The sequence below is a fragment of the Aulonocara stuartgranti genome (genome assembly GCF_965226115.1).
Source record: "Aulonocara stuartgranti genome assembly, chromosome: 10".
Classification (NCBI taxonomy): Eukaryota; Metazoa; Chordata; class Actinopteri; order Cichliformes; family Cichlidae; genus Aulonocara; species Aulonocara stuartgranti.
The window spans coordinates 5072956-5097732 of NC_138946.1; the positions used below are offsets into that span (position 1 = coordinate 5072956).

Below are 24777 nucleotides of genomic sequence, written 5' to 3' on the forward strand. Positions count from 1 at the left end.
AATTAGCACCTCCAAGCCTGAAGCAGTGTCTGACAGACACAGTACCTGTCTCTTGTCTCAGTGGAGAATGGAACATGAAAGTAAGGATGTCGTTTTACTGGTTAGCTTGATTTCCAAGCACATTTATGGTCAGGAGCTGTAGGTACTGACTGAAAGAATGGCTACTTCATCGCATCAAAAGGAGACATCTGAGGTAGTTTGGTCATCTGACTAGGATGTCTCCTGGGCACCTCCTCAGTTGAGTGTTTCAGGCACATCTTACTGGGAGAAGGCTGCAAAGCAGACCCAGTACCTACTGGAGAGAGGTTGTCTCACCTAGTTTAGGAACTCCTATATGGGCCTCCCAGAAGAGCCGGGGGAGTTGGTTGGGGTGGGGGAGGTCTGGGCATTTACACTGCTTGTGTAGTGTGTATGTAAGTACAGAAGAGCACTTAATATTTATTGGAATCTCTCTAATGCCCTTCATGTCTGCTTATGCAATGAAAATGTTAGTGGAGGTCAAGGGTGATGCTCTTAGAAATTAGCATATATGCAATGGGGGATTCAGTGATTTAGCATCTGAAATTAACTTTGACTGGAGACAAATGTTTAATGAGGGGGGGTCGGAGGTCTAAGCCATTAAAATTTCAGTCACATAAAAAATGCAGCTGGTCTTTTTTTTCCCCTAAAGAGCGCTGGGACTTCTGTGTCTTTTCACTCAGACCATGCTGATGGAGTTCTGATTATAGTTCAAACATTGAGGAGCACGATGAAGGCACAGAGGAAGCTACTGGAATCACTGATACAGCCTGCTGCTGCCATCAGCTAACATTATCAATTTGCATATGTGTATGCGTCACATGTCTGCAGTTGCCCTTTCCAAATGCCATGAAAGGTCAGAAAGCAATAAGTCAAAGTGCCGCTCTGCTTGGCAAGGGTGTCTGATTTCACAGGTTGTATGCATCATTCTTTAGTTTAGCAGAAAATAGTAAACAGTAAGGATAACAGAAAGAGACCTAGAATTAATTATTGAGTCTACTGAGTCTGGCACTCATTTGATTGAAGAGCCCTGACCTGTGCTGCTCCGGCAAAACTTGATGTTTATTGAAATTTATACTTTATTATGCCTGGCATTTTGAGCAGCACAGGGGTCGGCAAGTTCCAAACCAATATTGATGCTCAGTATATGAATCAATACAGGGCCTGTATATCCTTATGAGTGATAAAGCTAACAGTCAGAGCAAAATTTCTTTTTCTTAAAGTATCACAACTCAAACTGAAGGCCGCTGCTGGAAAACATATCAGAACATTTTTATTCCAAAAGCAAATAAATATTTATTTCCTGAGTAACTTGCATTCCTTCATGGTTTGAGAATATTCCAAAATGTATGTTAACTGCAGATATAACCTGAAAGCATCAATGTGGAAATGGAAAGATTATTTACTTTTCTGTTGACTCTAGTCACTGGATCTCAAGAAAACAAATGACTGTGGCAGAGATATTAGAAAAGGACATGGCTCTCTCATTAATGAGTTCTCTCTGATGATGGTGATACTGCCAAATTTCACCAACCTATTTTCATCCTAAACTGAGAAAACAGTTAAGTGTGGTATCTGGCAGTAATATGATCATTAGAACTGATCTTAGTCTTTTTTATTACATTCCAAATCTCAGAAGTTTATGTTCTTTAGTTAAAGTAAGCACAATCTGTGTGATTTCGGGCTGTGTGGAAGAATCATGGTCATACCCTTAGCTCCAAAACTGCTCTTCTAATGTAAAATACAAGGGGTTTAAAAACAGCTAACAAACTTTATTAACAGGTGGCATGGAAAATATATATAGCTGCTGATTAGGGATAACAATTATGAAACACAAAAATTAAATTCACCAAAATCAGAGCATAAACTTTTGGATGGGCCAACATCAGAGCCAAGAAGTCCAGCTCGATGACTCTAATTAGCTAATAAACAGTCACCAGTAAAAGCTGCTTGTATGGCAGGCACACATCTAAAATCCATTACTTTCAGCCTTAATAGAATTAATTATTCAAGTATCTATTACATAGATGGAATTAGTTATAGAGAAAAGGTCTTTTCTTTCTACTGGGTTGTAAACCTATTTATTTCTGCTGTAACGCTGACAGTCTATGGTGATTTTTTCACTTTGGGAACCAGTCTCAGGTGGCCATTCAAGCAAATTCAAGTTTTGACATTTCCTTAATGGTTTCATTTTTCACAGTTCCACAGAGCCAACCAGTAGTGGTAAAGCATGAAATGACAAATTGATCAACATAATTTTTGAAAAAACAAAACAAACCCAAGAACATAAAATATTGTAGCGTGGAGAAGAAAATCTTGCCGAGTTGTGGCACTGAAACGTTTGTATGATGGATCCTTCAGCTGTTATCATGACAAGCCAAGAGGACAGCAGTGAAACAAGAAATTCAGTCCCGCATTGCAGCAGCAAGATTACATGTCAAACTTGATGTTGTACCCAGATTTATCAGCCTCACTCTGCAGGTGCCTTGAAATGATCTGAAAGACCAGGATACGGTCTGGACACAGCAAGTTCACATGAAATTGTTTGGTCTCACTCATAGCCACGCAGATATGAAATATCCTTAATTGTCATTTATCTCCTGGTCTTTTCTATCAATGTAAAAATTAAATAAATTGGCATCCTCTAATCCATAAAGTCTGCATGCAGACACGCTGTCAGCTGTCAGAATCTGCACTAATTAATGACACAAACTAGAGGCTTCTTTATTCGTTATGGTCACAATCGCAATAATTTCATTTGACAAAAGAGCGAAATGTCAGCAGGTTTAGACGACACATTATGACTGAGATGTGATGATTTCAGTTGAAGAAAATGAATTTTGACAAGTTTATTTCTGCAGTCACCAACTGTTAATGGATTCACCCGTCCTTGTATTTCCTTAGTTTTTCTAAGGAAATAATTGTGTTCTTTCTTTAATGTTGCCACTTTTCTCTCTGTTTTGTATACTTATTTTATTCATACATTATTGAAAGGTATTTTCAATACCATTCAAAGCAAAGAGCTTAGGGCCCAAAGTATTATCATCATTATTATTTGTCAAGGTTTCAAACTTCCAAGAGTTTTTTTTCTCTTATTTTCATGATTACTGGAATCTAAATAAGTCAAAGGGGTTTTTTTTCCCTTTTGCCAATGTAATAATAAAGAAGCTGTCCTTAACCATGAGTGCAGCTGCACTGACTCGGTGTTAATTTTATTTATTTATTTTATTTTGTTTGCTTGTCAGGGTTTCTCTGTCTTTACTACCATGATTAAATAGTTCAGTTGCAGTTTCATTGAACTTCAACTTGAGTGGATGTCTAATCTGCCAGAATAAGGGAAAATGTTTGTTGGAGCACAAAACCTTTGGCAAAGCATAAAACATAACACTCAGAGTGTGAATAGAAACTGCAAGCTGATGACCACAAGTTTGATAATTTCCCTGACTCATTACCCAACCACAGATTCAACATATTAAGGATTTAAGAAGAAAGTTCATTATGCTTACAAAACAGAATCTGGAAAGCCAAGATGAAAACCCTGCACATCTGATGAAAGTGCACATCTGCTCGCTGTCAAGCCAAAGCTAAACCCACAGTTCAAACATGTAGTTTGAACTGGTCCACCTAAAAACAGGGTCTAAATGTTTGTTCATAGAGTACATAAAGCAACAGCTGCATAAGCCAGTCATTTTGTACACAGACTAAAAGTTAAGCTCTCTGGCCATAATCACTAAAGCCACAAACAAAAAGAGAACATGATTGCACAGAAAGCATCACCAAGATAGGAAGGATTCCACAAAATAGGAGAAAGGTTTGCATTCAGATAACTTCAAAATGTCTGGTTTTTACAAAAGGACAATAAACCAAAGCAGTCTTCAACCATCCACTGAGAATGACTCTGTACAAACGCTATCTGAGCAAATCCATCTGATCATCCTTCAAGCTCTGTAGCCAAACCATACATGCTTTAACGTCCTTTGAGAATCAACGTGGTGGGTTTAGGGTGAAACAACAGACAGATGCTTACCCTTTTAACCAGCTGTGTGTCAATTTGGATGCTCACGTTAATGTGCTGTACTGTGAATATTATGCACACAGTGCATGAATTTTGATAGGGTAGTTATCCTGTACTGGACCGAAGCAGTTGTTAACAGAAGTGGTAATCACATTTGACTGCAACTTGTTAGTCATCTGACTGCACTGAAGATGAAAGTTTATATAAGCATAAATAGCACTGGCACATAACCTAAAGCTACCACTGCTAGCTAGTTAGCACTGAAATCACAATTAGCACTAATAACTTATCCTGTTATTTGGCTGTGTAAGTATGCAATTTGAGGCAGTGATTTTCTGGCACAGACTGTAGGTTGTTCTTTTCTTTGGAGCCCTCTGCTATCAGTGATCTTATTGATTCTTATCTGACTGGTTGAAATTTATGTGATGCATGATTCAGGTAGCAGCCTGTAAGATATGTTTCTGTATGTATGACTGCTCTTTTCTAACTGGTTTCAGAGCACGACTTCTCAGAGGGTTCTGTGTAACAAACCGTCCAGCAAGTTAGATGTGCCCAAATTTATTCATCTGTAAGCCTTACCAAATTATACTAAGTGCAGATTTTAGTCAGTGAGTAGTTATTTACGGCATTACTCTGCCAGATCCAGGTAGGAAAAACTCAAACACTTGCAGCATGTTGAACAACTTTATTGCTAGTACTTTCGTCACAAAAACTAGCAAGCTTTTATGTGTTGGGCTCTGAATTTTTGTCTTCTATACTGATCTGTAAGTAACCAAGTAGAATTTTCAAGTTTTGTAAATAAATGCTACTTGTAAGTAAGTGGTAACAAGAAAATGTGTATATTGATGTGTAAGCTTTTATTTGTGCCCGACCAAGTCAGCAGTGTTATTTAAAAAGCAATTTGTAATGAATTACGTAGACTTTAAGAACAAATGCTGTAACATAATGTGTTTAATATGTCTTTTTTCTTGCTTTATGTAGAAGTTCCAGATGTGCAGTTCTCTAAAATATTTTTTTTAATTCAGGAGACACAACTGAAGTAAATGCAGACTGTGTTCCAGGTTTTTATAAGCACCGAGTCATAATACGGAGACAGTTAATCAGATCCCCATCTAGAAATAGTGTCTACACAGAGCAGTCCTGTTTGTCCTTTCACATTCCACAGAGTGTCAGAAAATGAGACAGTGGTGGAAATTTTCCATTCCCCTCTGTGACAGGCGGGATAATTGGCTTTCAGTCACATCTGCTGGAGAAGCAGGTGCTTTTCTGGGCTGTGGTTTTCATAAAGTACTGTGCTACATCTGCTAAAGGGAATGCAAAGGTATAGGGGGAAAACAGTCATGTATAAAAGATGCCGCAACTATTTTTTTTAAAGCCCATGACTTTCTGACGCATCATTTTATTGCCATGTATGGACATCTACGAGTTCATGCATGTAGACAAATTAATTCTTGAAAACAGATAGTATTAGAAAATATGAGGAGAGAAAATGCACCTTTTTTCCAATCTTTTTCCGATTTAAATAATTTACCCTCCTGTAGCCACAAGAGTGAGATATGACTGCAGCTGCTCTGAGAGAACATCTGACTCAGGAAGGTGTTTCTGTGAGTCACCACTGACTGGTTGGATTTTTTCCCCCCAAATACAAGCGGATGAGTGAAGAGCAACAGACAGATAAAACCTTGAGCCTGAATGAAAACCAAGATTGTTCAAAATTGTGCCAACAACTTGCCCATTTGTTCATTTTGTCAGCAACCTGTTACCACCTGAAGGAACCTGCTTTTCCCAACGTGATGTAGTTCAAATGATTTATGTTGTCCATTCACCGCTCCATAGCAGACACCGGAGAAAGAAATATAAATCTTTGTGACAAAAACATCCAGAAGAGCACCTGAGGCATAAACACTGTATTATCTGTAGGATAATCTTAATTGAATAATTCAATCATATGTAAATCTTGCAGTTCCCAATACCCCTAAGAGCATGTTTGATTTGATAACAGGTCATGCATTAGCAGCAAAATTGGTGAAGCAGTCATGTAATCTACTGATCTGTGTTCTCCTTTCATACAGTATGAGGTTTCGTAATGCTCTTTCAAAACTGTCTACGCAGTTCAGGAATAGGAACAGAAATACACTGCTCCAAAAAATTAAAGGAACACGTTTTAATCAGGGTATAAGATGAAGTCGATTAAACTTCTGGGATACTGATCTGGTCATTTAAGTAGCAGACAGGGTTGTTAAATAGTTTAAGCTGCTTTGGCGTTAATGAAATTAACAACAGGTGCAGTAGAGGGGCAACAAAAAAAACAGGTGGAGGACACTGAAATTTGTTTCCTTCTTTATCTTTTCTGACTTTTCACTAGTTTTCCATTTGGCTAGAATCAGTGTCACTGCTGGTAGCATGAGGTGATACTTGGACCCTACCGAGGTTGCACAGGTAGTCCAACTTCTCCAGGATAGCACATCTGTATCTGCATTTGCCAGATGGTTTGCTGTGTCTTGGAGCACAACCTTAAGAGCATGGGGGAGGTTCCAGGAGACAATTTCTCTAGGAGAGGGCCATAGAACACTCTTAACTTATCTGAATTACTGGTATCTGCACCTTTGTTCAAAGAGGAACAGGTTAAGTACTGGTAGAGACCAAGAAAATGACCGACAGTGACCTACACTCTCTGACTAAGAAACAGACTCTAGTGGGCCTTGTGCTGACTGGCCAGTACCATTGGGTCCAATTCAGTATCAGTATCAGTATCATCAAGCTTTATTTGTCGCAAGCAGGTTGCCCTGCAGCGAAAATGGGACCCCCCCGACATTACACACATAACACAGACATCACATGGGGTTACAAGTCGGAGATTGGCAGCGTTACAGAAGGAAAAAAAACACTGAAATATACACAACAACGGGATGGTACAAGAGGAAAAAAAGAGACCCCCACTCATGCTGCGCTTCCATTGCAGGACAGCACGAGAGCAGGAAACAAAAAAACTCCTCTGCACCAAATAAAAGACCATAAGAATGGACACATCACCACATAGTGAAAGACATGACAAGCCACAGGGTTGGGTAGGGGATATCATAACACAATAAACACAGTGTGTACATCTGATCTGGGAACTGCTGCAATCTTTCGACTGCGCCACCAGCTGACCCGACGTCCACATCATGGGACAGGTAAGCATCGAAGGTGTTGGAAGGGGAAGGGGGATGAGTGAGTGCTTATCAGTGTAAGTGTGTGTGTGTGTGTGCGTGTCCATAGTTCAGCTGAGACAGTGTCCTTCACCCTATCAGGCTAAGTAAACAGTCCTCCAGCCAATCCAGGTGTCCTTGCATGGGATGGGAAGAACAGCCATAACACAGTCAGGCCCAAGCCTTGGGCCTGCAGCTGGCGCCGTGATGGGGGTCCGCAATTTCGATATTGATTTTGTAAATTTCCATGCGAGCAGCCCAGGAGAATTTTCAGGCTGCTCTTTAACACTCTGATCTCCTGGTCTCTCAATCTCCCGTTGGAGAGCCGCGAGCCTCCCCATGATGGGTATCAAACTTCCGTTCCGTGGTGTTGTCATTCTTTTGATTCTGAGACCTCACAACTGCAGTGATCCGTTCCGCGATGTGTTCCAACTGTCGCTCAAGGGTCTCATTTTGAGCAGGCCTCTCTCTGATGTATCCCCTCATACGCTCAATGGTGTTATTTTGAGCCTTCACAGCAGCTGTAAGCGTCTCCAAGGTGTTAACCATGCTGCGTTCGTTGTGAGAGGTCGTGCCTCGTACCATCGCTTTGATTCCAGCGGGCAGCCTTGGGGGGGGGGGTTTGAACAGCCGGTTCCGCTCTCTTATTTCTCCGATAAACCAGGGCTAAGCCAACTCCGATCAGCAAGAACCCTGTTATCACGGTTCCGAATAGATAGATATCTTCAGCGTCCTCGATCGACAGTCCCGCCAGGCACACGACCCTCCATGTCTGCCACCCGTCCATCGTGTATCCGGCAGGGAAAGTCCCTCCAGGGCACTCAGGCTCTCCCAAGCCCAGACTTCTCGTTGAGAAGAGGGTGTCAATAGCATTCAGAGACCAGTTGATCAAATCCATAATTCTCGTTTAGGTTTTAGAGAACGACAGCGAGAGACTGTTCCAGGGAAAGTAATGCACACGAGACAAGACAAGGACATAAAGGGTAAGGAGGAGAGGAAAAAAGTGCGACCACCTTCGCTGAGAGCCAAGATAGAAAATTGGCATTTGCCCTAGAATACCAGAATAGGCAGATCCACCACTGGTGTCCTGTGCTTTTCACAGATAAGAGCAGGTTCAACCTGAGCATGTGTCACAGACGTGAAAGGGTTTGGAGAAGCCATTAAGAATGTTATGCTGTCTGTCATTCATTATGACTTTTTGGATAAAGGAATTTATACCACTGACTGGTCCCCATGCTTGCCTTGACTTAAATCCAATAGAACATATATCTGGGTTATATCTGGGACATTATGTTTTGGCCCATCCAACACTGCAGGCTGCACTTCAGACTGTCCAGGAACTCAGTGATTCCCTGGTCCAGATCTGGGAAGAAATCCCCCTGGAAAACATCCATCATTCATTGGGAACATCATATATGGCGGCCATACAAACTGAACACATTACCCAGTCCATACCAGCATAGATGTTCAGCATGATTTCTTTCACATTGAGCCAATGAGATCTGACGAGTTTTCAGTGTCTCCCTCAATTTTTTTTTATTTTGTATATAATTAATTTAATTTAGTGTTTTATGTAGTACTTTGAAATTAATAGAGCATTAAAGACCACATTAGGAGAAAGCAAATGCATTCTCTCTTCATTTATTTCTCTTCATTACTGTGTCCACATATGGACTAAAGATTAGTTATTACAGGGCAGAGTAAAACAGCTTGTCCTTCCATAGTTTTCTTTTGACATTGCTTTCATCAAGGTTAAATCAGAAACAACCTGGATTCATGGTGATAATTTTACAGCACTGTCTACAATAGACATTAGCATGCCATACAGAACTTAATAACTTGATAAATACAATTTATTGGTCTTGATTTACTAGAAACACTAGTCCTGGGAGTAAAGCTCCATCCTCAAAGGAAGCGATTTGCAGCAACACTGACCTGAGACCATAGAAAGTCAAGCACATTTGGAGACTTCAAGTGATTATGAGCAAAGAACAAGAAAAAAAACCCCACTACTGACTTGAAGTAGGCAGATCCCAAAGTGAATCACAGTGAGCAAATTTATCCCTGTGCAGCTTGATGCTACTTTCTTTGCTAATATTAGCTGTAGTAACAGTAAACAAGAAATGACAGTACTAATATGTCATGGTATTTACACTTGCTGTCTGGTTGGGTTTATTCATCAATACTACTGGTAATGCATTTGTATCCTTTGTAGCAATCTGTGTAGCAATGTAGATCTGTTTGACTTGGTAGAATGCTGATTGGCTGAAAAGACAAACACCTGAAGAAGCACAGATGAGAAGCATCGAGTGGCTGCAGTGGGAGATTCGCTTTATTACAAAGAAATTCTTTGTATGTTATCATTTTTGCCTTTTACTAACCTAAAGGAGCAGCAATAGCACAAACACAAACAAAAGTAGCCCACATAACTGACTTTCCACATATTTTTGACACTGTCCTCTAGTGGCATTACAACAGATCTGCTAAGCAGCTGTAGCTGGGGTTGGGGTTCAATAAAATAAAGCTACTTGTTAAATCTAGGCAAAAACAAAAAGCATAAGCTCGTGTTTCTGTGCACAAACAAAGTAAATATGTCTTTTTGTGCCTGTTTCACATTTTGTTATGAGGCTGAGCCGATATTAAAGTAAATAGATGTCGGGGTGTAAGCATATTTGACATTTATAGATGGCTTGTGGATGTCAGCAGCATTAATTTTCCTTCTTGTGGAATCGATAAAATCCAATCTTCTTTGATAGATGTTTAAAAAGAGTTTTGAAATTTGCCCTTGCACCTACAGTGATATTGAAAAATCTGAGTAGATGTGCTAGTTTCCTCCATCTTCAAACAGCACTTGAAAAAAACTATTTTTTTGCTTTTAAAGACAGATGTTTTAATTTACCCGATCTTTACTGAACTCTTTGGTAATACCTTTCAGTCTGTATATCAAACTTTACCTACTTCCAACTCCAAATCCTGAATGGATTTGGCACAGATTTTTCTCTTTCTTTGTAATCCCTGTATTTGCTTAACTCAAGGAGAAGTGACTCATTCAAACCATAATCATCTCCTCTCTAAATAAATTGCTGGGTATCTTCCCCGGCCCTGAGCTTTTGTGTTTTGCCTCTCTTACCGTGCTTTTTTTTCTTCTTTAATGGCTTTAATCATCTCTGTGACTGATGGTGTTATAACACACACAAAATCTTAACTTCATAATCATAATCTTAACTTCATAATCAAACTAGCACATCTACTTCATAATCATTTCATCTGTCAACGCAGAAGCTGGGATGGCTTTTAGGCAGTAGTTATTCACTGAACGCTGCTCCACGGCGTGCCCACTTTCACGCGTCTCATGGGATGTCATATAACGCTCAACTTGTCACACCGGCTTGGATAGAGAGACCACTTTACATGTTATTGCCTCCGAGAGCCAGTTCCCTGATGATATAAACCTCTAAGTTGCAAAGTGAAAAAGCTGCTAATGTTTTGGCGCTCTGTCATCTGCCGCTTTTCTAACAAAAGAGGAAATTCAGTTGTTTTTAATCCTTTTCATATTTTAGATATGGCACCCCTTCTCTCAGTCATTTCCTACCTCTTCATGCGGGATGTTTGCACATGAGAGTAAATATCACATTAGACATATGACAACAAAGAACATCATCAGCAAAGCAACAGAGTACAAACAGATTCACATTTACAGCATTAACAGCTCCCAGTGTGGCCAGCCCAGCCTGTTATCATTTTGGGAACCAGCTGCAGTTATTTGTCCACGCTCAGCTACAGCACCATTAGTCAGGTCTGCAGCTCTTGTTGGTAGCAAGGTCTGGCTCATGGTTGTTGTTCCAGTTTAACCTGAAGGTGATGAATAAGGTTGTGATCAGAGGCTCTGTGCAGGTAAGTAAAGTTCTTGTGTATGTATGTATATATGTATACATATATATCCATGGCGCCGCGTATGGATGCCCTGGTGCTTCAGTACGTTACTTCTGTTTTGTTTTTGTGCATAACTTCTGTGTCTGGGCACTCCTCTGGATATTCTTACACCAGAGAAGAGCTTCTTAACTACAGGACTACAACACCTGTGGATTTACTTCCAATATTTGTCGCATCTGCGGCAGATTTACTGCAGACTCTGATCAGGAAAGTGAGACGCCGAAAGAGAGGTAAGCGAGCCGGCGCACTCGTGCGTCTGAGGAGACGCGGACTGCGAACTGCTCTTCCTGGGATCTTCCTTTCCAATGTACGCTCACTCAGGAATAAGATAGACGAGCTGGCCCCGATGAGAAGCATGAACAGAGACTTTGCCTCCTCCTGTGTCTTATGTTTTACGGAGTCGTGGCTCTGTGAGGACATCCCGGACAGCGCGCTCAAGCTGGATGGCTTTCATCTGCTGCGCGCGGACCGGCAGGCCTCTCTCTCTGGTAAGACCAAAGGTGGAGGTGTCTGCATCTACATTAATAGTGGCTGGTGCACAGATGTAACAGTGATTGCTCAAGCACTGCCCTTCCTCTCTGGAATACCTTTTTATTCACTGCAAACCGTTTTATTCTCCGTGGGAGTTTGCTTCATTCATCCTGGCCGCTGTTTACATCCCGCCAGATGCGGATGCGCAGGCAGCTCAGTGCGCACTCGCGGAGCAGATACTGCACATGGAGCGGACATTCCCGAACTCTCTCATCATTGCTCTTGGGGACTTTAACAAAGCCAATCTGAGCCATGAGCTTCCCAAATACAAGCAGTATATTAAATGCCCGACCAGAGAGGAGAGGACATTAGACCACTGTTACAGCACGATCAGCGGGGCCTATCATGCGGTGCCCCGCGCTTCACTCGGACTTTCTGACCACGTTATGATCCACCTAATCCCCGCGTACAGACAGAGGCTGAAGCTCTCCAAACCTGTCGTGAGGACCAAAAAACTGGAGCAACGAGGCTGTGGAGGAGCTTCGCACGTGTTTGGAGTCTACAGACTGGGACACAATGAAGGCTGCTTCTAACAGCTTGGACGAGTTTACGGACAGTGTCACCTCCTATATCCACTTCTGTGAGGACAGCATTGTGCCATCACACACCAGGGTGAGTTATAACAACGACAAACCCTGGTTTACTCCTAAACTCAAAAAGCTGTGGCTGGAAAAGAGAAAGGCGTTCAGAAGCGGAGACAGGGACTGCTACAGAGAGGCCAAGTACAGGTTCACTAAAGAAGTGGACATTGCTAAACACCAGCACTCTGAGAAGATGCAGCAGCAGATCTCAGAGAATGACTCGGCCTCTGTGTGGAAAGGTTTTAGGAATATCACCAACTACAAGCCTAAAACCCCCCACTCCACTGATGACTTGCTCTTAGCCAACACCCTTAACGACTTTTACTGCCGTTTTGACGAGCCATCAGGCAGCCTTCACACCTCCAACGGCCCCAACAATAGAGACACTTTGGACACTCATTCCCCCACCTCTCCCCCCTCCATAGAGCCATCACCACCTTCAAACACTTCACCTACAACACCCCCCTCCTCACCCCACACAAAAGAGGATTTCACACCACCTCCTCCCACCACAACTCTTCATATTCATGAAGCAGGTGTGAGGAAGCAGTTTAAGAGTCTGAATGCTCGGAAAGCTCCCGGCCCAGACGGCGTGTCTCCTGCCACCCTCAGACACTGTGCAAACGAGCTGGCCCCAGTGTTTTCTGGCATTTTCAACTCCTCACTGCAGGCATGTCATGTGCCTGCCTGCTTCAAGTCCTCTACCATAATCCCTGTCCCCAAGAAACCTAGGATCACTGGACTAAATGACTACAGAGCAGAGGCTCTGACATCTGTGGTCACGAAGTCATTTGAGCGCCTAGTTCTCTCCTATCTCAAGACCCTCACGGCCCCCCTCCTGGACCCCCTGCAGTTTGCATACAGAGCCAACAGGTCTGTAGATGACGCCATCAACATGGCCCTACACTTCATCCTGCAGCATCTGGACTCCCCAGGAACCTACAGCTCTGCCTTCAACACCATCCTTCCAGACCATCTCCAAGGCAAGCTTTCCCAGATGAATGTGCCTGATCCCATCTGCCGGTGGATCACTGACTTCCTGACGGACAGGAAGCAGCATGTGAGGCTGGGAAAGAATGTCTCGGACTCCCGGACCATCAGCACCGGCTCCCCTCAGGGCTGTGTTCTTTCTCCTCTGCTCTTCTCCCTGTATACCAACTGCTGCACCTCCACCCACCAGTCTGTCAAGCTAATCTGTACTGTACTGTGTACTGTATTTATTCTTATTGTATTCTAATTTTTGCGTCATAACTTTTGCACTGTCCACTTCCTGCTGTGACAAAACAAATTTCCCACGTGTGGGACTAATAAAGGTTATCTTATCTTATCTTAATCAAGTTTGCAGATGACACCACCGTTATTGGACTCATCTCGGACGGGGATGAGTCTGCCTACAGGAGGGAGGTTGAACGTCTGGTGTCCTGGTGCAGCCACAACAACCTGGTGCTGAATGCCCAGAAGACAGTGGAGATTATTGTGGACTTCAGGAAGCACACAGCTCCACTCCCCCCCATCATCCTGACTGACACCCCCATCACCTCTGTGGACTCATTCCGCTTCCTGGGTACCACCATCACCCAGGACCTGAAGTGGGAGCCCACCATCACCTCCGTCATCAAGAAAGCCCAGCAGAGGATGTACTTCCTGAGGCAGCTGAAGAAATTCAACCTGCCAACACGGACGATGATGCAATTCTACACTGCAATTATCGAGTCCATCCTCACCTCCTCCATCACCGTGTGGTACGCTGGAGCCACTATCAGGGACAAACAGAGACTGCAGCGTGTTGTGCGCTCTGCTGAGAAGGTGATTGGCTGCAGACTCCCATCTCTGCAGGACCTGTACACCTCCAGGCCACTGGGGCGTGCAGCTCAGATCTCAGCTGACCCTTGTCACCCTGGACACAGTCTGTTTGACCTGCTCCCCTCAGGCAGGAGGCTCCGGTCCATTCGCACCAGAACCTCTCGCCATAAGAACAGTTTCTTCCCCTCTGCTGTTGGACACATGAACAATAACCGTATGACTGTTCCCACCACTAACACATGACCCTACGCTGTGTTCACTGCATCATTCCATGTTTGGCACTGATCACCACCTGCACTCATGTATATATCATGTATATATCTATCTACTTAGCACTTTTAATTCTTATTCTTATTTTCATGTCTATTTAAGCGTAATTTATGACAGTATGTTTCCACTGAAGCACCGCAGCAATTTCCTAATGTTGTAAACCTGCTCAACATTTGGCAATAAAACCCTTTCTGATTCTGATAAATTCCTAGAGGAACGTATCTAATTTGCACCGGTGACTATAATATTAAAACAGAATCAATAATGCAATAACACATTATAAAATACTAATATAAGGCTGAATAAAGTTTTTTTTCCTGCTGAATAATGGTTTTCCCTTTTAGTGAATGAGTACAATTGATTTTGCTTCTTCTTTTTGCTAAAGAATCTGAATTTCTTCTTGCTCTGCAGTTGCCTTAAGCACAATTTAATCTACTGTCAAACACATCCAAATCGTTTCTACAAGAATAATATTAGAAAATATAACTACACACTTATGCTGACATTTCATTGTGTAATTGTAAGTAAAATGTGCTTTTATAGCTCTTATCTAAAGCAATAGTCATAATGTGCCACAACTGAAACAATATAAATGGATAAAACTTATTAAAGACAATCCTGCACAGGGGGGAGCTAAGCTTCTTTTTTAAGGTATCAGCAGCGTCCACAGATGTTCAGTCCAATTGAAGAGAATTCAACAACTTGGAAGACACAACCTCACTTCTTGTCTTTAACCTAGACCTAGGTACAGCCAACAGCACTGATCAGCAGTTACATATGGATGAAGCGTAATAACCATGTTATGATCTTGTGACATAAGTAGGTTAAGAGCAGAATCTGAACAACATTTTTTTTCAGTAATTTTCAGCTTTTAATTGAAGATAACAATGGACTTTACGGTCCAAAATGTGGTGTGGCATTTGGAAAATGATGGCAATATGGCACAACAGATGTCATGACAGAGTTGGATTAAAAGTTAGGATAAAGTTAGGATCTGGGAATGACCTGTACTTGAACAAAAAGTCAGTATACCTTAGAAAGTAACTTGAAGTGACTGTTGCTGTGATTTGGTACTATATAAATAAAGCTGAATTGAAACTAGCCCACGCTTGACACAACCCCTTTTTGCAAAAGAAAACCACAATGAATTGCATTTGAACATTTAAGGATATCAGTTACAGATAAAGAATGGTGGGCAGCACTGATGCCTCACAGCAAAAAAAATTGTGGGCTGCAATTCACCTGTCAGCTGGGGCCTTTCAAGTATTTGCATGTGTCATCACCAGTTACTCCAGCCTCTTTCCATACAAACATGTATGTGGTTTGGCTGAATAGGTTAGATTAATTGGTGATTCTAAATAGATCTGAATATGAACGTGAACGCCTGGCTCTCTGTGTTAGCCCTGTGACAGACTGGCGACCTCTCCAGGGTGTACCTTGGCTTTCACCCTGTGACAGCAGGGTTAGGCTCCAGTACCCCACGAAGAAAAATGGATGGCTAGAAATAAAGAAAACACCATTGCCCATTGAACTATAAAACCCAACATTTTTAGTCACTAAAATGGCTTTATATCCTTGACAGTCAAGTCGGAGTTATATTACTTGAGATGTTACCAAAATGATGAATGATGAGCAGTCAAAACCTTTGGCCTATGTAGTCCAAATCAAGGCACGGCATGTGAAGGAGTCTGTTGTTCCTCAGGTTTTTATTCATTTGTGAGGTTTTGTCTCCCTCCAGCGGTCAAATATGGAACTGCACCGTGTTGATGCGAACAATTCTGTCCTCATGTAGCTTAAATGCTGTTTAAGCTCCCGAGAGCACGCCGCTACAAACCAGTCTTTTAATATTGACCTTTGATGGTTTGTTTGAAGAGGTAAACGAGTAACTGTGACGATATGCAAATTAGTAACAATGTCTCCTTCGTATCACGAATCCAAAGAACGCAAACGATTCAAAGCCAGACTTAACGAAAGTGGGGTTCCCCCTTCAATTTCGCAAACACTTACTTCGTGTGATAGAAGTGGTGACTCGTCAAAAATCAATAAAACTTTAACATTACGAAAGAAAAACTGATTTCGAAAGTGTGACGTGTCGTCAAAAGCCCCTTTAACTGGCAGCAACGCCACCTTTAACTCCGATTCATAGTAGAAAACATCTGACGCCGAACGATACAGGAAGAACTGGGCTGCAAAATTGAAGTTGGTCAGAGCCAATGGAAATGTCACTTTTTGTACATTAAGCCCGCCTTTGTACGAAATGAGCCAATGGGCGCTCAGTATGAGAACTTCCGCCCCATAGACAGAGCATGTTCCATTGTAGGATCTCCTCGAAAGAGTGCCGTAATCGTTAGAGGTGCACGTCGTTAAATGTGTAATTTAGTCAAAGTTGGTTAGAAAGCTGTAGCCGCCAGTGTTTTTATAGCTCGGAGTTGTTGTCGTACGCGCAGAAGCGACGGCTGGTTACAGGGACGAACTGCGGCGCTCTCACCGAAGGAATTCCTGCATCAGCGGCAGCTCATCCACCTTGCTGCACCGCTAGCACAGGAGCTAGCCAGTGTAAGCAGAGACTGACGGCGCCAGTCTGCCGGAGATATATACGAATATGTCTTCAACCTATGGCAGCGATCGTGTTTTTAAATAACTTACAAGTCGGCATCAAAACATCAGGGGCTGTTAAATTTACATTGTAGCCACTTAGCCAAGGTAGCTCGCTAGCTAACGTTGCCAGAATTGTCTTTCATAAAAGGGCAACGGGTGAACAGGAGACTAAGTGTCCCACCTGACGCTGTTTGTTTTTTGTTGGCGCTCCTTTTTTTTAAATTGTTGAGGTTAAAGCAGGCACATCGTCACAAGTACAGAATGAATGGGTTCAGCACAGAGGAAGATAGCCACGACGGACCGCCTGCTCCGCCGTTTTACGGTCAGAGCTGCTGCCTGATCGAGGACGGAGAACGCTGCGGCCGGTCTGCTGGAAACGCCTCCTTCAGCAAGAGAATCCAGAAGAGCATATCACAGAAGAAGCTCAAACTGGACATCGACAAGAGTGTAAGACAAAGCATGTTATTGCGTATTTTAAAGTCTTGAACAGAGTGCGGGGGTGGCTGAAAGTTAGTGGAATCTGAACAGCTGTCAGCTAATGCTAGTTAGCCGGTTAGCGTCAGTTATTGTGACCACAGAGCTTTCCGGTCCTGCTGGAGGTAAAGTTAGCAGACTGTGGTGGTCCTGCTTGCTGAGAGATTTAGCTGTCATGCTAACGTTAGCTGTGCTCGTTACTTGAGCGTCGTGTGGGATAGCAGTGTCCCGAACTCAGAGCTTTCTGTCGTCGCAACAGTTTTCTCCAACACGCCCCCGCCGCTGCTCATAAAATGGCTGTTGCCAGGGAAGCTTAACGAGTTGCTAAATGTCAGTCCAGTTATAGCAACAGTCGAGTTTTAATGCCGGCTGTCGACAATTGTTAAAGTTAAACTCCACACCGCATCGCTACCGTGTGTCTGCTGAAGAGCTTTGCAGCGACTTGGCTTCTTTTATGGCAGTTATTTAATGGCACGCGCTGTCTGATACGCATTTATTACAGCTGATTGTGCCAGCAGTTATCACGTGGTCTGTGTGAGCCCACAGTGAGAGAGACACTTGTTGAGACGTGAAGCAGAGACTTTTCTTAGAAGTTCTCTTTTCATATTTTGCTTATATTTAGCAACAGACAGCACTTTACTCGGAGTGAGCAGACATTATAGGAAGATACTTTATTGGAATTATTGGGAAATTGTTGTTACAGCACCAGGATAATCAATAAAAATTGTAGGGTCCATGTTAAAGTAAAAGTGCCTCAGGCCATAGTGAGGGCCTCATACTTTGAGACAGCAACTGTTCCCAGCCCCAGTTTTGTCAATTTTTTGCACAAAGATGTCTGGGAATAAGACCACTGAAACTCAATATTGTTGGGGCTGACAGGCTGCCTTGTAGTTCCACAAACACTGGTTTTGTTTACTGTGTCTGGGAACAAAAACAAAAGCATTCATTAGCCCAGAGCCACATTTTTAAACAAAACAAAAAAGGGTTATCTAACAGAGTGACAAAACGGAGAAAATCAGCAGATTGGCACATTTGAAGAGAACGCAGTCAAGCTTTTGAGTATGCCCCACTTTAAAAGCTGGAGAAAGTTTTATCAGTTATTAACAAAAACAGCAAATCTGGATCAAAGCGAAATTCCAGTAATAACAATGGCAAACTCTTTTATTTTCATTACAGAAATGAGATTGTGTATATTCTTCCTTTTAGTCAGATTCCCTCACGCTTTGAGAAACACTTTGGTTCAAACAGTTGGCGAATGAGCAGCTCATGAATAGTGTTCGCATTACAGCAGCTGCTGAATAACACAAACATGGCAGGTTTACATAGCGTCCTTGTGTGATCTGCTGTGCAGTTTGTCCACAACACTGAAAAAGATTAAGAAGAACCTACGGGCCCCAGTTTTGCCCCGTTATGCACAGCAGTGTCATATCCACGAGTGTACAGGTGTCTGTTGTTGCTGCATTAAGCCACTCTGCATGCTTTGCTCCTCATTGTGTCCACTCTCGTTTGTGTCCTGTGTGTTTCCTACAAAGTGGTGGCCGTGGGCATGTTGGTGATTTGTTACACCCACGTGTCAGCTCAGGGAATGAGCTTCTATTCGTTTGTGTTCGTGTGTTAACTCTCCTAGTTTATTCATGACATGCAGGGACTCGAGTGACACGTCATACAGTGAAAGTGTGGCCTTGAGGAGTTACGTGCTTATGATCACACAGAGATACAGGGATTGTTGCATTAGAGGCTTTCAGCTGAGACAACACATGGAAGACGAGCAGAGCGTAGAGTCACAGTTTCAGTGTGGAGGTCTTTAATGAGACACTTCCTGTTTTGAGTGACACATTTTGGATGATTTCTGCGTGGCTGCAAACAAGAGGTTTAAAGTAGAACAGCAAAAACAGAAGTGTTGTTTTGGTTGACATTAAAGCAGAAGCTTGAGAATGATTTTGAAAAACTGTATTAAACAATCTGGAAATGACCAGTGAGACTGGTGAACCTAAAGCTTTGCATTAATGGAATTCTCCCATCTGTTCCCACAGGTGCGACATCTCTACATCTGTGACTTTCACAAGAATTTCATTCAGAGTGTTCGCAACAAGAGGAAGAGGAAGACCAGCGATGATGGAGGGGAATCCCCAGATCATGATGTGGAGGTGCCCGAGGTAACAGGGAGTGAAACGTTAATCATTATAATGATGCTGAAGCTCTGTTGTCCAAGTATTCAAGTTTCTTTCCTTGCTTTCGATGTTTTCCACGTACCTCATGTTTAAAAGCTTGGCTTGTTTTGTTTCTCTAAGCAGTCCATGGTGAACTTTGAGGAATGCTTTGGATGATTTCCCTGCACTAGTTTTCACTTTCTTTACTGACTTTGCAGAACTGATGTATACATCGTAAACATTCTAAGCTTGATTTAAAAAAAAAAAAAACCCTCAGTTATAATTTATCCACATCAACATTCGTCTCCAGAAGAACTCTGGTTTATCCAGATGTTGCTTTGCATACTTTAGGAACATTGCCCTCTGTGTTTGCAGCAATTCTTCCTGCTTTGCAAGCAGGCAGCCCTTTAATATTGTTTATAAACTCCCAGTTTTTTAGGCATCAGTTAGAGAGTGGAAGGGATTGGCAGGAGTATGCTAGCTCCCCTGAGCCTCTGTTTGTCTCTCAAACCAAAGATTGCCATCTAAGGTGAATGTGTTAATCACTCACATAAGACTGGATGGTGTGACTACAAATTAGTATCACTGTTTTCATTAAGATTCAAGTGGCTTTGTGTATGTCACTATATTGTTTACAATGTGTTACTTTTTGTCAGAAGCACATACAATATATAGTAACTTTTTAAAGTTATAATTGAAAAAAGAATCACTTCTGTTAAGCAAAATTAAATGCTTACATATGGCTCGTTAATGTTTGTGCAGCAGATTTAAAGTGAACCTTTAAACAAACGTTATTTCTCTCTGGGTAAAAACACCTAAGTCTTTTTCTTTGCCTCACCTGATTCCATGTCACTGTGTGGGTGGAGCTTTCTTGGTGTGGATGGGTAATATTTATCCTGTATTAACTTTTGGGTTGTGTAATGAGAGCTGTGGGTTCACAGTTAGTCCCCTCTCATTGTGCTCAACAGCACTCCTCGTGGCCTGTAATGATACATTTAAACTGCTTGAAACCCCACAGTGGATGTTTCTCTGTTCCCCAGTGCAGCCATATTTGAGAAGGCAGCACTAAGCTCAGACCACGTTTGGATTGCCACAATTTCCTTCTTTAAGAAAAATAAATCTGTTCTGGATTTACTTGTTTTCATGTATTTTCATGCTGCATTGACCCACTTTCTCTCTGTGCATCATTAAAGTTTCAGCTCCTTTAAAAGCTGAAAAAGAGGCAGAAGCCACTGGGAGCCTTGCATAAACCATGGAAAGCAAGATTAAAAAAAAACCCCAAAAAGCTCATCACTTTGAACCCACTCACTGAGTCCCTGCTTCTCTTGGTGATTTCAGGTGGACCTTTTCCAGCTGCAAGTGAACACGTTGAGACGCTACAAGCGACACTACAAGCTCCAGACCAGGCCCGGCCTCAACAAGGCCCAGCTGGCAGAGGTAACAGCAGATGCTGCTTTTCATTTAGGGTGTTGTGTACCCTAACTCTTTCATCAGGGAGACTACCGTGAGAGTGGATTTGTGTTTTTTAATCCAGTACATCTCACTAATTTTTCTTTTTTTTTTCTTTTCTTTGGGAATGTTGATCACTGAGCTGCTCTCATTAGTGTATGCTGCTGTGATATAGGAAGTGTTGGCGCTCCCATTCGGCTGTAATGGCAAATTGTTAGACTGATTTCCCAAATCGACAGGTGGACTCGGTGCAGCCAGCTCCGCCCTCGTCCTTATAATTACCTTCTGTGCTTTGCGCTCCCGGTCATCCTGAGATGGGGTCAGCTGGGGTCGCATGTGGTGTTGGGCTAACAGTGGGAATGAATGAAATCAAACTGGGCTGTAAGTTGGATGTTTCCCCAGGCTTTTAGTCACATTCAAACCCTCCTATTAATGAGCCTACCACATCATTAATAAAACACCAGTCAACAGCCCCACAACCAGTTACAGCTGTCCTGTGTTCAGCCGTGTTCAGGAGAACCATAGCAATGTGAGAGGCTGTGCAGAGGATGTTTGGCTCTGTAAAAGTCGAGGTAAAGAACACAAATGGCTATTTTTCAGTGTTTAGTTTAGGCCCGGTGCTTTTGGTGATCGACACTTTCAGTGCAGACACCGCAAGGACTATTTCCAGTAATTATAAATTCACTGGAGCCAGCTTTGTACTGTAGTGTTGTTTTCACTCTGTAAAATGTTTTTGTTCCCTGAGCTATAAATTCAACTCCATTTGCTTTTGATTGATGCATCACTTGGCCCTCTGTGCAAATGAATAACCAAGAAGAGGTTAAAAGCACCAACTCTTCTTAAAGCAAGGATTGTAGGTGTCCAGAGGGCACCTATAATGTTTGTAAGAGGTGTGTTTACATAGTTTTAAACAACTTATTAGTCAAAGCTGATTAAGAGGAATCACGGGGTTGCTTTTTAAAGAAGTATGAAAGTCGCTCTCATTTTTTGGACAACAATGGAGCATTTCTCAAATAATAACTCCCAAAAAAGCTGCTCATTATCATGTGACTGACTCATATAAACATCATAACAGAGGAGGGGCCAACTTAGAAGTGATCAACTTTTAAAGTTTCTCCAAATCTGGCTCTAGGGAAACCAGTGCGAGATATGGAAAAGTTAAATTTTTCACAATTGCAGAAAAATGAGAAACCGTGTCGCCATGTTCTCATTTACAAATATCGCAAACTAATCTGGATCCAGATTTCTTTCTGGGGATTTAATTTAATGGTGTGAAGGAAGATTTCAGCAGTCAGGTATGCAGTCTGTCTTTTCGCTTACCAACCCTGAAACAAACGATGTATATCGCTTTTCTTTTAACCGCTTCCCTCTTTCTCTCCCTTCTGCAGACGGTGAGCCGTCACTTCCGGAATATTCCAGTGAACGAGAAGGAGACGCTGACCTACTTTATTTACATGGTGAAGAGCAGCAAGAGCCGCTTGGACCAGAAAGGGGATGGTGGCAAACCCCTGGACTAAACTTCCCCCACAACAATCACAGCGGCAGCTACAACCACAACAACAACAACTGTAGCTACAGACAAAACCTGGACTTCAGTAACGGCTCCTCTGCACCCTCCTGCTCCCCTCTGAGAACAGGACACGAACTGCTGTTGTCCTTAAAGGACTCAAAACAGAAATCCAGGGTGAGATGAGTTCATTTTGGCTTTTTGGCCCTCTTCACAGAAATCCAGTCTCTCCCTTTTGACTTGGCCCTCTCCAAGGTATTCCCTGATTTACGAAAGCCAGGACCATAAAGACTGCTGATTACAAGGACTCACTCTGCAGAGTTTTATGTCGTCATACTGTAACACAACTGTGTCTATATGTACAAAAGAACAGCGTCCGACTCAAGCGACTCAGCTGAATGCAGTATCCTGCCTTAAGAGTCAAAAAAATAACAAAACAACTTTTGGTAATTTTGGTTTTCTTTGCCAAGTTGACTGTTAAACACGCTCACAGTGAGGAATGCTTGTGCCAAACGGGACTGCGAGATGGAGCTGAATGATGCGATGATAAGTGGGATTTTTCCCTCTTTCTTCATACGTGACTGTTGGAAAAGAAATGCCACCCTGGTCTGAAGTCACATCCAGAACATTAAGGCTCAGGTTCACTCTTTAAAAGCTGCAAATGGTGAAGATAATGATTATAAATGTTGTGTAAAACATTAAAGGAAGAAGAACCGAGTAAGGATGTGATACGTTGTGACTCAGTCTTCTATTTGTTAGTGGTTTCTTTTTTTTCTTTTTCTTTTGAACCTGTGAACATACACATGCTGATTTCTTTATTTCTGTAACCCAGTTTAAGTTTAAGTAAGCTTTAGTTCAGCCTTAATTCCACAAGTTGTTCAAAGGTTGTGTCTGGTTGCATATATCATTTCTATTTTCTTTTTTCCTTCCACATTAAGTGAAAGCTGTTTCGCATGAATGGTCGGGCTGTATTGTGCTGCCATCCGACGGTGTTTACAGCGGATAAAATCTCTGCTCTTAATTTCATTCCTCCAAAGTGGGCTGACAGGTTAGCCTGGTGAAAGTGGGAGAAAAAAATTAATGTTCTTCTTTTATTCACAATTTTGAATATGTGTTACATGTGGATGCCCTTCTTCCGTATCGGCGGGTGAGATTTAAAATTTTAAAAACTTAAAACAAACCTTTTCATAGTGGTGAACCTGCTGCTGCTGCTTCAGTCCAGCACGATTCATTTGGCAGTAAAACGGCATCAAACAGCAACATGTTTTTTCTCTGTATAGACTCAGTTATTTACATTTAAAGCAGAAGAAATAATACGTTTGGCTTTTTGTTTAATTTTTTTAACTTTTGTTCAGTTCCTTTTTTTTCCCTTCTGTTTTTTTTTTTTTTTTTTTTAAGCTGCCTGAAGTGATGGGAAATGAGTGGGAGCTGTTGGGTTGCTAGCCACCGTTAACCACCTGTTGATGTGTTTAAAAACACTTAATGTGATAAAGCAAACGCGCTGCTGACGACCTATAAGTTTATTTAAAAATTTTTAAAGCACTGCTGCAACCTCCAGGTGACGGACATCTTTGCTGTTTTACAGACACATCCTCTTTGTCTTTTATGGTGGCGGAGGCACGGATCGTACGTGCACTTTGGATAATTGTGCGCACGATTTGTGTCAGATTTGTCCTTTTCTCTCTCCCTCGCTCTCTTTTTTTAAGTGTCACATTTTAAATTTTGCTTGTAGGTTTGTTAGTGTCATGTAGGTAACATCCATCTTTATTAATGTGTAGGTCATGCCACGTTAACCTAATTGTTGTATTAGGAAAAAGAAACATATTTAAGTATGACTGCTTGTTGCTCCTATTAATATAAATAAATGTATTGTACAGGAAGAAGAAAAAGCCTCATCTCTGCTCTTTTAACATGTTGTGACCAGAGGTCAATAACACCAGACTAATTATACAATAGAACCAGCGATGTGCTTTAAGTGTTTTCTATGTAAAGATTATACTTTGTACTCCATGCCACTTATTTTAAAAAGTACAATCTAGAAATACCTTATGCTCTGTCACTAAAGATGAAGCAGAACATGTAAGTAATGCATCGCTGGACAGCTGGAGATAATATTTTTAAATAAAGTTATATACACATTATGCTTCAGTGGTTTAATGTATGATCCTATATGATAAGTTCTTATAGTACTTTAGCATCAAAGTATTTTAAGTTTATTAGGACTGATGTTTAAACTGTATTGGAGCTCTTCATTTAA

At 42.0% G+C, this 24777-nt stretch overlaps 1 protein-coding gene across 1 annotated transcript; it reads left to right on the forward strand.

Moving 5' to 3' along the window:
• The first annotated feature begins 16645 nt into the window (after positions 1-16645).
• sap30l (sap30-like) lies at positions 16646-24661 on the forward strand. The gene is made up of 4 exons (XM_082549541.1): positions 16646-17387; positions 19448-19570; positions 20903-21001; positions 22402-24661. The coding sequence occupies exons 1-4, from the start codon at positions 17202-17204 to the stop codon at positions 22528-22530; spliced, it is 537 nt and encodes a 178-aa protein (XP_082405667.1). The 5' UTR covers positions 16646-17201; the 3' UTR covers positions 22531-24661.
• Positions 24662-24777: the final 116 nt, after the last annotated feature.